We start from the raw sequence: 15,546 nt of genomic DNA, 5'->3' as shown, positions 1-15,546 counted from the left end.
AAGAACGTATACATAATAGTAAGTGGAAGTCCTCTTCACTCATATTTTTCCACCCAATTTCATATAACTCCTTCCACCCAATTTCATATAACTCCCCAGAGGTAACTATTGTTAAGAGATGGATGTGTATTTTGCATTAAGAATAAATAAACACCACATACATAAGCTGATATGAATCCTTGCATTTAAGCTATATATAAAAGACATACTAATGTGTATCTTTTCAAAAATTCCAAATTTTGTATGTCTACTGGACAAGATGGAGATGACCCTTTAGAGACTTAGAATAAAGAAAATCAGCAGCTCCAAACAACCTGTATTATTTTTCATTCATTTCAAGGTCCTCAACTTAGAGAAAATTAAACTTTTTCCATTCACCCGTAACAGGTGAATGACCTCAAGGAAAAGCAGCAAATAACTAAAGATAACCAATCAAGGATCAATGGGGAATTCAAGACACTGAGACTACAGGAACATTGACACAGCTCCAGCTTTGCCTGTTATTGGCCATGCTAATTAGAGCAAACCCAGACAAAAAAACTGTTAAATGCAGCAGTTTTATGAAACCTCCTAAGCATCTTCCAAATCTAGCACTCTGAGTAGGAGAGAATCTGTCTCAGTCATTCATTCTCAGGGTGACACCTTAGGCCTTGTCCTCAGGTGGAATTGTTCTACCTCTGAAATCTTAAATTCTTATCGCCCAAACTCATAATCCTTCTTCTATTCAATCATATCATCTACACCTGTTGTTTGTTTTCATTTTTAAACAACAGAAACATTTAGAGATCTTAAGCACTCTGCTTTTTTCTTATTTGTAAGATCCTTTCTTTCTTACTACTTTCCTTATCCAGCTGATATACATAGTCTAGTACCTCAAACTCTCTTTGCCCTATTGTCCTTCCAGGACAACTATTATTTGTCCAAACTAAAAACCTTGGCCCTATTTCCAGCAGCTTCCATTCCTTTAGCCTAAATGTAGTAAGTCCTAACGATGCCAACCCTTCAAAAGCTGACTCCTTCTTCTTATTTCAATTCCACCTCCCATTACCCAGTTCAGGACACCTTCCTTTCTGAGCTACATTAATGCAACATTCTCCCAGTAGATCTCTTAACACCTTCCGTCCCTCACATTTATATTTAGTTTCTAACTATTGTCAGAGTAATCACCCTAAAATATAAACCAGATTAAATCACTTCCCCCTTCAACAGCTTCCATCTTTCCCTAACTCTGTTAAAAGATTCTTTCCCTCAAGGTCTAAGGTCACATATATTACTAAAGGGAAAGCTAAAAACATGTATATGGAACTGTAATAGTAAAACCACATGTGAAATATGAATATGGGTAAAATTGCATATATAAGAGCATTTTTCTTTGAAATTGAACTTATATATATTAATATTATAAGATATTATGATCAGACCAAAAAAAACCCATTATGCTAAGTTTAAGAAACCAGAGACAAAGTACTACATATTGCATGATTCCATTTATATTAAATGTAAATGTAAATCAATATTTAAAGATGAAATTAGATTAGTGATTACGTAAGGCTGGGAAGGATAGAGGGATTGAAAAGTGACTGCTAAAGGGCATGGAGTTTTTCTTTTTGGAGTTATGAAATTGTTCTAAAATTTTTTGTGGTGATGAATGTACAACATTGTGATTATACTAAAAGCCACTGATTATACACTTTGGATAGATCATATGGTAAGAATATAACTCAACAAAACTATTTAAAAATAAATAAATGTGCAAGAATAGCCAGAAACAGTAGCTACATATGGCAGGAGATGCATAAAGAGATGAGAAGTGAAGAATTTTTTGTTTGTCTGTTTATTATCATTATTAAAATAATGAAAATGCTCTAATGATTAAAGTGATGAATACACAACTATTTGATTATACCAAATACCATTTATTGTACACTTTGGATTAACTGTATGCTTTATTAATATGTATCAATAAAATTGATGTGTTTATAAAAAATGTTTTAGGAAAGGATGGTGGTAATGGTAGCAGAAAATTATAAATGGCAATTAATGCCACTGACTTGCACACTTAAAAACATTGAAATAGTAAATATCACAACATATATCATGAATATTAAAACATTTATTAAATTTATGATACATATGAAAAATTTAGTATATATATAACCACAATTACAAAGTTTTTTTAAAGGAAAACAAAATAAAATTTAAAAAGTAGATTCTTTCCCCTTCATCTTTCACCACCTTTCATCTAATATCTTCATCCCAGCTCACACAAAGTTTCTCTAACTCTCCTCAAACTGGTCATGTTCTCTCTTAGCTACGGACCTGCATCCTGCTCTGCTTTGGGCTTGGAACACTCAAATCTCACTTCATCCTACTCCGTTTCAATTGGCTGACTCTTCAGGCATGAACTTTGACATCACTCTTACAGCAAGTCCTCCCTGACTCCTCCCCCAAAAGAAGATTTGTGCTTCTCCTCAGTGAAATACAGCAGTCTGCATGTCCCCACCATAGCCTTCATCACACTGCATTATCATTTCAAGTGGAATCATCTGTCTCTTCTACCAGATGGGAAACTTCGAAGGCAGAGACCCCACCTGTATTTTTCATCATCGTATCGCCAACATAGCAAACTACAAGCAATCCTAATGTAATACATTTTAATTCAGTTTTCCAAGTGATAATTTGAATTCTAATTCTGAAAGTTCAACGTAACATGTTCTACTAAAAAAAAAAAAATTATGTGTAAGTTCACTGAGTATTCAGACCCAGGAAGTTTGAGGTTTCAGAACTAAAATTATCTAGACCACAGTGCTTCAAGTCTTGATCATTAAGTGTTATTTCTTCAGTGGTTAGCCTTTTCATGGAGATCTCAAAAGTAGTTCCCAGACCTCAGTGTCTCCCTGAGGCTGAAAGAACTCGGAAAGGCGAGTAGAATTAATCCGGTTTTCCTCACTGAGCCCTCATCTACTACCTTCATTTCAGTATCATTTTATCTCTCCCAAAAATGATCAAAAGAGTTTAGGAAAGTTTCAAAAGAGATTGAAAACCTTTGACCAAAAAGAAGTAGGATGTAGATTAGAAACTGAATGAGTCATGGTGTATAGGGTAAGGATGAAGGATAAAGTAATAAATTAGAACAACGTGATCAGTAACGATAAGAACAAAAATAAAAACCAATATTCTTTGTGTTTTACATTATGCAAAGCACTTGAAAATATTCTCATTATATCTACACACAAACAAAAATGATAGCTTACTCCCCAGGCATTACTGGAAGGATCTAGACAAGAGAAGAACAAAAAAAAAACCTGTATGTTTTTGAGATGAAGAGGGAGAAACAGAAAAATCTACTTCTGTTGATCAGAAAGCAGTCTCTTTCTTTTTCACATTCTGCAGTTTCGCTTGTATAACAATTTGTCATTTCACAATCTATTAAATTCCATAAACAAATTCAAGCTTACAAATCCAGACAAGCAGAAGTATTTGAAGACTCTCATTACCAAAAACAGTCTCTAAACAGTGGGCTTCAATTATTCATGTATCTGTACAGATGAATGGCTTATGCATGCAGTAGGATTTTATGCATTTATTGGATAGGCAGAGAAAGATGAGAAGGAAGAAGAAAAGAAGTGAAAGTAGGGAGAAGGAGGAAGGAAGGAAAGGAGGGAGGGATGGGTGAAAGGAGGAGGCAGGTAAGGAGAGAGGGAACTAAAATAGTCTCAAAAGTTTTTTTGTATAAGTAGGCAAGAAAACTAATGAATTAGAGATCAAAAAAGACACAAAATAAGTTATCATTCTCACCCACTTCCATGACAATGAATGCTACCCAAATTACTCTCACAAGAACTTCACTGAGAACTCTTACTAGTGAACAATAGATAAACTTATCTCTTGACTGTGTTCATCAACTTAGTCATCTATAAATACTTAGAACTTAACAGGAATGAACTATTTGCGGCTTGAAAAACAGGAAGGGAGTTAGAAAAAAATAAAGGAGAAACTTAATGATTTAGAATCTTCATTATCATACCTTTAAGTCTGAAATAATGGATATAAAATAGGTAAAGTATCTCTTAAGCTCCCTCATTAATACAATACACTTAAGTCACCAAACATTTACTAAGCATAAACCACGTAGCATCAAATGGGCTAGCTAATCTTATAGACATAAATAAGAGTCTCAGAAGGATCTGATCTATTTACCAGTATGTCTGGATATGTTAACCCAATGGGACAAAAGAGAACAAGAAAAACAAAGCCTTAAAACTGATACTTGGGCCCAAGGATGATAACAACGAAAAAAGATAAATTCATTGAGTGTTTACTCAGTTCCATGCTAATCAAGGAAACAAAATGCATTTTCTTCTGCAATTCTCAAAAATCAGTTCATTAGGGATTGAATCACATGCCCCCAAAAAATATGTTGAAGCCCTAACCCCCAGTTAACTCCGTGACCTGACTTGGAAATAGGTGTTCACAGATGTAATCAAGTAAAGAGTCCATCCTCTGGATTAAGATGGCCCTAAACCAATATGGATGTTGTCCTTATAAGAAGAGAAGAGACACAGACTAAGAAAGGAGAATGCCATGTGAAAATGGAGACAGCCACAAAGAGAAGATGGCAATGTGAAGATGGAGGCAAATATTGGGGTTATGGGACCACAAGCCAAGGAACACCAAAGATTGTCAGTACTGGCCAAAAGCTAGGAAGAGGAAAGGAAGCAACCTCTCTTGGAGCCTTAAGAGAGAGCATGGCCCTACTGGTACCTTGATTTCAAATGCCTAGCCTCTAGAACTGTGGAAGAATACATTTCATTATTTTAAGTCATCTACTTTTGGTACTATGTTATGACAATATGACAGCCCCAGGAAACTAACATAGGAGTAAATACTATTAGTACCTCCATTTTATGCATAAAATATTAGAACTGAGAGGATTAAGTAACTTGCCCAATGCCAACAGTAAATGATGCAGGCAGGTTTAAACCCTGGCATCATCTTCCATTGGCCTCCAGGATCCTGGACTTAAGATGCCTAAAATAAAAGATGGGTAAAGTTTTCTCCTAATCTCTTGGACAGAACCCAGATGAGCATAGATTAATGCACCCTAAGGAACAAGGGTGTCAGGGAACTTGGGCTCCATTCCACAACAATGCCTAACGGCTGTTATTGACCAATAAGATAAATACAGGTAGGCCATCAAAAATGACTACTATTATCTACCCAATTCTGATACCAAACATTAGGTTGATATGGGAATAACTGCTTAAAGCTTCCTCTTTAGAACAATAATCAAGATTTGAACTGCACCCATATAACCATTTGGTCAGCATGTTGAAGAACAGCTAATTTGTTTGAGAGCCAAATGCAAGAAGAAAAGGCACCAAGCGAGACAAAAATCACAATGGCTTGAGCCCAATATGTGCTTTCCAAAATGAATGACCATGAAATATTAGATAAAGAATCCTAGATTACCTAAGAAATATCACTTAAAATCTACTTCCACCAGTCATCTTGGGTGGTACTTATCTGGGGGCTTGTTTATGGCCACTTTTACATAAGGTGAATTCTGAAAAACACCAAATAACCAAATAATAGTTACAACAGTGCACATTCAAGTAAGAAAGGCATGGAAAAAATTTAAATCCAAACCTCTCAGTGCTCTGTTCTTACTACTAAAATGAAAAATGATCTAAGTATTTATAAATAGTATGCCTGGCAATATGCCTTTTTTAGTATTTTATAGAAAGGTACCTTGACCTAAAAGTGATGAAATGATATATTCACTAAAGTTTGATCAGTGGTAGGCTGGCAAAGCCCAGAGAAAAAAATAACAGAGTTCTTAATACCAGAGCCTGTTGCTGTTGAGGGAAACCTCAGAGGAAGCCAAGAGGAATGTTTCAAGTAGTTGAGTGAAAAAGCATGATGTATCAGCTCCATAAAAGAGCCAGTGTGAAATGAAGAAAGAGGGTTTGCCTTCTACTGGCAATTAAGTGCTTACTACTCTGAGAGTTAAAAACTCTTCAAAATGAATAAATGGGTTAAACAGAATGGGGATTACCATGTAAGTGGAGCATTCTAACTTTGCTTCAGATCATGGGAATTCTATAAAATCACAAAGGAGAGAATTAGCAGAACAAAATACTTTAATGGAAAATTTATTTCAGAAGCTCAGGAAAATGTCTGGAGTTAAGTAGTGACATTTAGAATTAGGAGCTGTGTATGTAAAAGCAATGTCCAAGAATAAAGTTAAGCAATAAGAATTTTCAGAAAGACCTAGAAAAAATATAAAATAGAGACCTGAGGCACTTTATAAAGAATGAAGAAAAATGGAAGCTCTCTATAGGAAATATTAGAATAGTAGAATCTGACCCAATTTAAAGGGAAAATACTACATATGCCTAGAAGTACAAATGCAGGAATATATACATATACACACTCTCTCTCTCCTTCCTACCTTAGAAATTCCCCTACAGACTGAGATCAAAATGTTGCTTCTGTTCATTTTCTAGTCTAATTAAAACATGAAATATGTTGCCTATTGCCTGTTATCAGATTATGCATATTATGGGTTAAATAGAAAATTTAATATTAATGGAGGGTGTCACTTCACTGCAACATTTATTTTACTAAGACAGAGGACTACTGATTATTAAAAAGAGGCATAGCTCCAAATTACATACTGTACCATATATGCTAATCTGGGGTGGGTGGAGGAGTCAAAGGCTTGACCAGTGTTCTCATAAAAGGATATTCTTATAAAGTCCAAAACTGAAGCCCCATTCCAGAAATTAAATTTAAAAGAAACTTTCCAGTTATAAAATTTCCTCACAAAACATCTATTATGTTTTGAATTATTTTACTGATTTGATTTAGATTTTTAAAAATTAACTTGAGTGGCTGGGATTATCTTTTCAATTTAAATTTCCTAAGAAAGAGAATCACAACACACATTCCCTGACCAGATTGCATGTGGCCTATTTATTCGAAATGTTTGATTCCATGTGGATTTCTTCTCTTTTATTTATAACTTCTGGAACGAATTCTCTCTAATAAGTTAGCAACTCAAGGGCAACCAATTTGAAATCCAAACCCTGGAAGCACTGAACCAGCCTGGGTAACAGCACCCCAGGCAGGTCTGCCAATCTGAAATGTTTCTAGAAGGACCAGAGACCAGGGAAGGCACACAAAGCACATACTTCTGAGTGGAGAATGAACCAGTGTGAGCCACAAGTGGGTGGTCCACTGAGGTAAGGGTTAAAGTTGACAGAATAATTTGGAAAATGCTCCACTTGGATCTTACTTACGAGGCCTGAGAATACCCTTTAATTAGAATACAATTTCCAAAGCAGCCACTCCCTTGACTTTCCAGAGTTCAGTTATTCTCTGAAAAGGAAAGTAAAAACAGCCTCATCACACTGGCAGCTAAAAGTTCCCTATAAATTACGCGTTAAATGTCCAACAAAGAAGGCAACAGATATCCAGGGAAACGGTGATGTTTGCTGCCAGTCCTCACTAACCACTGTCAAGAACAGACAGAAGAAAAGAAGTCATATTAAACAGACACTCTCCTTCAGTTCGTGCTTATGCAGCTGAGCTGTCCCATGGAAGCTTGGAAAAAAGGGAGAAGGTTGTGCATTTGAATAAATTCCCATACCCCGGCCAGCCTCATTTTTCTGATGATCCTTCCATGCAGCCAACCAAACGCTACAGTGGGAACACTAAGATCAATTCTGTGACAGCCAGCTGTCCGCCTCTTCCACTGTGCTCAGGGAGCCACACAGAGCCAGGGAGTCAGCCCCATCCTGACCATCTGCAGATGTTCCTCTCCTCCCCAGGCAGCTATGTGCCAGAGCCATCTTTCCAGAAAATCTTTTGTAATTGTTATTACAAAAGATTTACTGAGCCCAGAAAAATGTGCTAGATGCTGAAGCAAGAGGAAAACACACATCTCCCTAACTTTAGGGTAGAGGGAAGCAGACACTGAATTATGCAGAAATGGTCAACCACTCTGTCAGGAAGGCTGAAGAAGGAAAGTCAGGCAGCTATGGAGAGTTTGGTAAGAGGGAGTTCGAAGAGCAAAAACCATCACAATACTGAACTTTCAAATGCTATGCGGAATTGAGTCAAGTTCAAAAATGATACAAAATGTTCCGTTTCTAAAACCCAAGCTATCAAATATTTCTGTAGCCCCAACTAAGTAGTCTTTGTCTAGAAAAATGAGCCCAGGAAAACAACCAAATTACAGTTTCTGAATTTGTAATCAGAATTTAGAATCAGAAGTCACCCACAAATATTTGGAAATTTTTGCCAGTTTATGTTTCAGGAAGGACGAGCATTATTTTATTTTGCCATAATCTTTTCTATCACCATTCATCTGTCAGCATTTCCAGCAGCCCTCTCAGAGAGGGTCATAAACCACTCTTTCTCTGCATTCCTTCAGAGCATATTAATAGGAAACTAGACAGTTGTTCCCCAAAACATCAGTATCCCATGGCACAGGCTGCATCATTCTCTCAATAAAGAAACTTTCATGCAATTTGCAGTATGTTTTAATACTGCCCACTCTCAACCAGTATAGACAATAAAGAGAGTAGTTCATTGTAAATCCATTCCCTTTAATCATATCAATTCTGTGACTAAAATGTGATTCTCCAAAGAACACAAAATTTTTAACACATTAAGACGATTGTCCATATCCTTATGCAACAGTGCTTGCATTTGGTTTTTTTGTCTTAAGTGTTTTTATTCATGTTTTCCTAGTGTGGACCTTGACAAGGGAAATTAAGAAAATAATTTAACAAATGTACATATACACATACACACACACACACTTAAAATTCTATGACTACAAAAAGAATTCGGAAAAAATCACACCCCCTAAAAGGTGAAGTAAAGTTATATCTAAGACCTCTACTAGCTCTTGCTAACTCTCTGGCTGTTAGGATATCACAAAAGGAAAACAAAAACAAAACAAAGGCCAGTATCTCACAAAACCATAAGTTTAACCACAGCAGAACCAATCTGTATATAGAAGACATCCAATGTATGTTTTTGGAATAAATGTTTATTTGAAATAATGTTAATATTTGATTCTTTAGAAAAACTGTAAAATGTTAAATATTTTACCAATGCTCTTCCCTGATTTCTGAGTATCATTTACTTTCTTCCTATTCCCCTATGTGAGACAAAAGTGTGGAAGACCAAAATAGTTCTAAAATTAACCTAAAAAGCACTACTTTTTAGAGCATTTGTTTGAAAACTGGAAATTTCCTTCAATAGTGTTTTTGTTTTCTGCGAAGTTTGGTTCTAATTAAACTAAACTTTTAATTTTTCCACTTTATTTCCCTCTTTTTATTTTTCTACTTTATTCTATTTGGCTTACAGCTAGGGACAGTTGTTGGACATTCTAGAGCGGAAAGGAAGGTTGAAAGCTTTAAAGTAAGTGGAATATATATACTTTATGTATCATGAGTTAACACAAAAAAGGTCTTTATTACGAAGTTATCTAAAATGATTTAAACAAAAACAAAAAACAAAACACTCGATTCCCACAAAGGAATTCTGCTCCTCTGTCCACCCTACAATCCTGAGAATGAGAATGAGAAATGGGAGAGAACACTGTTAAATGAGACTGACCAATGTTCTAGGCAAGGTTTGTCTTAAGTTTTATGGGACAGCACAGTAACTGCGTTTTACAGAATCACAGGGTCTTCCAAGCGCAGAGAATCTAAAGGTAAACCAGTCCAACTTCCTGCTCAAGAGTCCAACTTCCACTGGTCACAATTTCAATTTTCAAAGAGCAACTGACTGTGACAGGAGTCGGAAGTCCTGTGTTAGAGTCCAGTGCCACACGAAGTGAAGTTTGCAGCCCAGTGCCAGTCAGCTAACTTTTGATCTTGGTTTATGAGGAGATGAGGAGCTTGTTCCAGAATATAAATCAATTACATCACCTTTTGAGTTCCACCAACCTTTGTTTTTTTCCCAAAGTTTGATTTTCTCAGTGATGGAAGCAATGATCTGATTTACTTTCTGGCACAAGATCTTATCTCATTGAGAAAGAGCATCAGGAACTTAGGGCCCAGCTCCTTTGGGGTCACTGCCCCAGTCCCTATTCTGGCAGTAATTATGTTGCCTTCTGCAATATCAGGTGATTTTACCGCTCTAGGACTCATTTCCTCATACGTAAGATGAAAGCTTTATAATTCTATTATAATTCTATTATAGTTTATAATTCTATTATACTTAAAATCAAATGTTAAGGATTTAGCCTAATCCTTCCAAAACATATATAACTCACCACCAAAGGGTGATAAACAGAGAATTTTGAAGATTGGGGAAAAAAGTTTGTGAGGTATATAGAAGAAACAAGGATGAAAGAAAAGTCAAGTCTAACATTTCAGATAAATAAACTAAATTCTCATTCCCAATACCTTTCTTCAAAAGTTCTCTAACACCTCTTCCAGCAGGCCACAAGTAATAGGTAAAACAGATACGGTTTCCTATCTTTCTTAAAAGGATACTGTCATGGAGTAATTAATTCTCTCCACTAGCTAAAAGTTACCTATCATTTCAACTGGGGATCCCTAAATTACATTGAAGTAGTATTGATAGCATACTTGATTTAAATGTTCTTAACATATACATCAAAAAATGTTTAGCCATCTATAAATCTTACCTTGCTCAAAACCTTCTCACCTAAAAATAATCCACAGGCAACACATCAAAATTACTACTTTTCAATAAAGCCAGATTCATAGCTTAGTCATTAAACTATGTAAATAGGGTCAATAAAATTAGTGGAAATTCAAAGAGTATTCTGGAACTTTCCTCTCCATAAGCTGTAAACTATCTAACATCAAAAAGGATTTAATAATAATACATTTTGGATCCTAGAAGAAACAAAATAAGGATAACTTACTAAAAAAAAGTTGAAAGTACAACTTGGTCTTACACAATTTAATCTTAATTTGCAAAATCTTAGGAAAACTTACAAGCAATATAATGTACAAAAATAATATAAGAAGAAACTGTAGGCTCATACTCACTTAGATAATGCATTCTGAACAAGAGCAAAATCTCCCACAAGGAAGAGAAATATCAGTTCTTGAGGGTGAAAAGAAACCTAAAATATTACAAGAGTTTGTGGTTTTACAGAGGACCACAGTATATAAACATATATGCCAGGATATCTGTGACATTAAAATGTCATGGAGAGGGCAGGAACTAAGGAAAAAAAAAACAGTCTAAAGTTTCCTTGGAAAGCTGAGCAATACTGATTAAGATAATTAAATCACAAAATACATTGAGTCTAATTTCCACTTCTGAGTATGGAAAGATTTATTCCTATGTTCTTCCAGGTATGGCATAGCAGTTGATCTATATCTATACATCTGCTACTGAAAATAACTCATTCTATGGCAAATTCATCTAACCCACCTGGGAGGACTTAGCAATCAGAATGTAAGCTCCAGGAGGCCTAGAGGAGAACCTGACACAGAATCGGCATTCTCGACCGCACGGGAAAGATACTGGTATTACAGGGCTTTCCCAGAATATTACAAAAATATACCATAGCTCTTACATATATCTACAGACATTTTAGAAAGAGGGAGGCAATCAAAAAGCCAAATGGCAATAAAATGCTAACAGCAAAATAAGTTTGGAATCAGGTACTTAGAAAAACAGGAACCCCAATAATATTATCAAAATACTACTTTACTGTCCTTTAGCTCTTTCTCTTTTTATTTTTGTAGTCCATGTATGGAGTTGTCTGACTACCACGCAGATGCTACTCAAAAAGAAGAAACTAAGTTTTGACTAAATATCTCTGAGTATCCAGTCCAATATTTACAGGTTAATTCTTCCTTCCTAAAGAATGGATAGAAACTGACAGAAAACCTTATTTACATCCTAATTTTAGCTCCTTATTTAAAAACATTAATGGAAGTTTTTTCAGATAAATTCTGTTATTAAAATTGCAGCAGAATTATATGTGACAATTAACTAAGCAGATATTGTCATAGCCATTGGCCCAAATCACTCCAATTTTCTGTAAAAATACTTACTTCTGATGAGTTCACCATCTGAACGATTCCCCCAAATCGAGTGGTCTTGTATCTCTCCATGTGTGAAGTGACTATTGGTAGCTTGAGTTCTCTCTCTCTCAATGTTTTCTTTATCACATTTTTCTGAATAAAACATACATATATTTACTTATTGTCAATAAATGCTATATACTTTTCTTGAATTTTTTTCAGCGTATAGATTTTTCTAAATGCTTCTAAGTCCTCCACAACTTAAAGCAATGAGTAAGATAACTATATTGTATATTTAATATTCTATTCAGTTAATAATTTATGTTTACTGAGCATTTAGTATGCTCACCAAGGAAACAGAGGCATTCACAGTAAAAACAATGTGTTAAAATTATTGTCACAAATAAATGTAATACAGCAAGTTAGGTGCCATGGCAGAAATATGTGTGAAAGCTTCACTGAGGATGAAAATGAATCAGTCCATACATGTAGGAAGTTGGGAAGCAGAAAAGACATCAAAAGAGCAGAAAGTCCAATGAGTGGTGGAGATGAAAGGTGGACTGCAGTTTAATAGGCATGCCTGGGTAAGTGAGGAGTCTTATAGGCAATAAAAGTCAAACAAACAAAGCACTATAACACAAGGTAAAAATGCATAGTATGAGAGATCCAGAGCACTAAGGAGGTCCAAAACGCAAAAAACTTGTCAGGATTCAGAAATCAAGAAAAGCACTGTTGAATGGTCTTTGAAAGACTAGAAGAATTCCAAAAAGTAGAGATGGGGGAAAGGCCATTCTAAGGGAAGAACAGCATAGGCAAACCCCAAAAGCAGACATTTGTACAGAGATTCCAACTCTCTGGACTATGAACTACTTTAAGAAAGGTATTGGGAGGGAAGATTATAAAAAATTGATGAGGAACACAGTGTGGATATTTGAATGCCAACGTGATAAATCTAGACAATTCAAAAGCAAGATAAATAAGTCAAAGCAGCCACTAAAGCTTGGTGAAACACATAATCAGAGTCATGCATTCAGAAGATGAATCAAGAAAGGGTGATTCTAGAAAGAGAACTGTACCAGTAGTTCTCAATCCAGGCCACACTTTAGGACCTCTGGGCCCCATCACCCTACCACCAGAGATTCTATTTGATTTCAATTGGGTGAGAAGTGGCTCAGGTGATTATACTACACTTACATTGTCAAAAATACTACCCTGGAGTATGGATCTGAGAGAGAATGGAGCAAGGGAAACTAAAAGGGAGACTTGCCAGAGTCCAAGTAGAAGTTGATGAGAGTTCAAACAGTCAGATAACCAAATAACAAGATGGAAAGGGGAGCAAATGTGAGAAACAAGCTAGAGGTTTGCACAGATAATAGGGAAGATGGGATTGAAGATAACTGAGTTCTCTTAGTCTGGATTTGACCGGGAAAACCTGGAGGTGAGGAAAAAAATTTATTCATTTTAAATATATATATTTGTACATAGCAGATGTTGAGGCATTATGCTTATTATGCTATGTGATGAGGATTCAATGAATTCTGAAACTTGTGTCAAGCCTTCATGGAGCTTACAGTCTAGTGGATGAGTTTAGCGTTGGACACTTAAATTTGCAAGTCAGAAAAAAAAGTCACAGCTAGAAACAATCATCTACCTAACTTGATGGCTGAAGCTGTTCAAATTAATGAGCTCACCAAGATTGTGAATATATTAAAAGAAGGGCGCCAGTGAAAATCCATACAATCAGAAAGGAGTCAGAGAAGAGGAGCTCGATGATGTCAAACCATGGAAGCAAGGAAAGGACAGAGATTCAAACCTAGGTTGTTAGTCAATTGTGTTAACATTTCAGTGGAAGGAAAACAATTTCTGGGCATGCAAAAACTTCTCACGTACCATGGGGATTTCACAAAAATTGAAAAGTTCTGCCATTAAATATTTTATCACATGAAAATAAGTGCACACCACTTAGGACTAGGTCCAGCAGCTAAGATCTCTGAAAAAAAAAATAGGACCTTCAACTCTAGGTATTTTTTAGAGAGCAAAAACATAAAGTATTTTCAGATAGCAGTAAAATAAAAATTAGAACCACAGTAAACTAATATGTTCTAGATTTATGCAACATTTACTCAGCATTATCCTAGAAAAAATGTTGAAATGTATTTGTTTCAACTAACTTCCTTTCTTTTTTAAACTCCAGAAATCTTTTCCACTGCTCCAGTCAACCCCCAGCCTTTCTGAGCTTATCAAAAAAAGATTTTTGTACAAACTCACCAGTCATCTGAACTAGCTCGTCATCACAGCCCTACATACTTGTAGCTACTGCTATGTAGCTGACTGCCGCCAGGTGTCACGCTAGTAGGCTTGATTCAATTAGTAGCTTTAATTGAAGCTGAATGAAATTAATTATATAATTTTGAGCTGTTCAAGTTTAATTCCATTAAAATTAATTCATGAAACCAGGGCATTATGAAGCATTGCTAACTAAAAAAAATAGGTATGAATAAAGCCTCTAGACACACTTGACTCACATTTGAATCATGTCCAATACTCAAGTGCTAAATACAGACCCTCTCATCTCTCCACTGAATAAATGAAAATGCCATGTGGTCCATACACGCAAGCTTTATAATCATGTGAGCCACTACTGGGGTGGGAGGAATAAAGATTTTCCTCTTCTAAATTTTGATTAAGGGGCAGTTATCACATGTATTTTTAAAAAGTTTCCTTATCTTTGAAATTCTAGAATTAGACAATCCCTAATATTCTTCCAAGTTAAAATGAAAAGAAAAATTATCATGCTCTGTCTCGCTATCTCACTATATTCAAGATATAATAAATAATATGATTACTCTTCAATCACAATCACCAGTCTATCCAACTTTGCCTCGTTTAAAAATTAAATGCTTTGGCTAAAAAGCTGGTCTCAGGTTTTGCTATGATGCATAGTGCGCAGCCTAAAGCAAGGCTCAGAAAAGGTTCCAATTAAAACACTTAAATTGACTTTTGCCAGTTCTCCGTATCTATAAACTAAATTTCTGGGACCAACTGATTGTTCTATGACTTTCCAGTGTATATATTTTACCTTATTAACATTTCCTTAACGTTTACTTAGTTTAATGGAATATTTATATGGCAGCCTCATAAATGATGTTATATATCACACTGAAGCAACACACGGAGAAGATGGGATTTAATTGACAATTGCAAGATGAGCACCATGATGTCCAGCCATAGAACCAACTTTACTACAACTTTTAATTTCATCTCACTATAGATTAAGATGACAAAACAGCAGTTTCTAATTGCAGATTTCTATTATTATATAGGTTTGTCACATCACTTCTGAATTGCAGAGAGTAGAGGCTCAAGTCCTAGCATAACCAATTCTATCCTGGATTAATAGAGGTTTGTGGTTGCAATTCAACTACTATATGAGCCTGAAAGACCTATCCCATAAGACAATAAAGTTACCAGAATCAAATATTTCAGTGATGTATGAAAGCAGTCTGTACCT

The 15,546-nt window shown here is 35.5% G+C and overlaps 1 protein-coding gene across 5 annotated transcripts in view; it reads right to left on the bottom strand.

Moving 5' to 3' along the window:
- The window catches only part of MDFIC (MyoD family inhibitor domain containing), a 98,945-nt gene that overhangs the window by 65,242 nt on the left and 18,157 nt on the right, over window positions 1–15,546 (bottom strand). For 4 of the 5 annotated variants that reach the window (XM_058297244.2, XM_058297246.2, XM_058297243.2 and 1 more), the window contains exon 3: window positions 12,066–12,188. The exons of the other annotated variant lie outside the window; for it this stretch is intronic. In XM_058297244.2, the coding sequence (XP_058153227.1) occupies window positions 12,066–12,188 (123 nt within the window). The remainder of the gene's footprint in view (window positions 1–12,065; window positions 12,189–15,546) is intronic. 5 annotated transcript variants of the gene reach the window in all.

Source organism: Dasypus novemcinctus, chromosome 5 (genome assembly GCF_030445035.2).
Source record: "Dasypus novemcinctus isolate mDasNov1 chromosome 5, mDasNov1.1.hap2, whole genome shotgun sequence".
NCBI classification, from domain to species: domain Eukaryota; kingdom Metazoa; phylum Chordata; class Mammalia; order Cingulata; family Dasypodidae; genus Dasypus; species Dasypus novemcinctus.
Note: the sequence above shows the minus strand (reverse complement) of the source record. Positions and strands in the feature narration are given on the sequence as shown.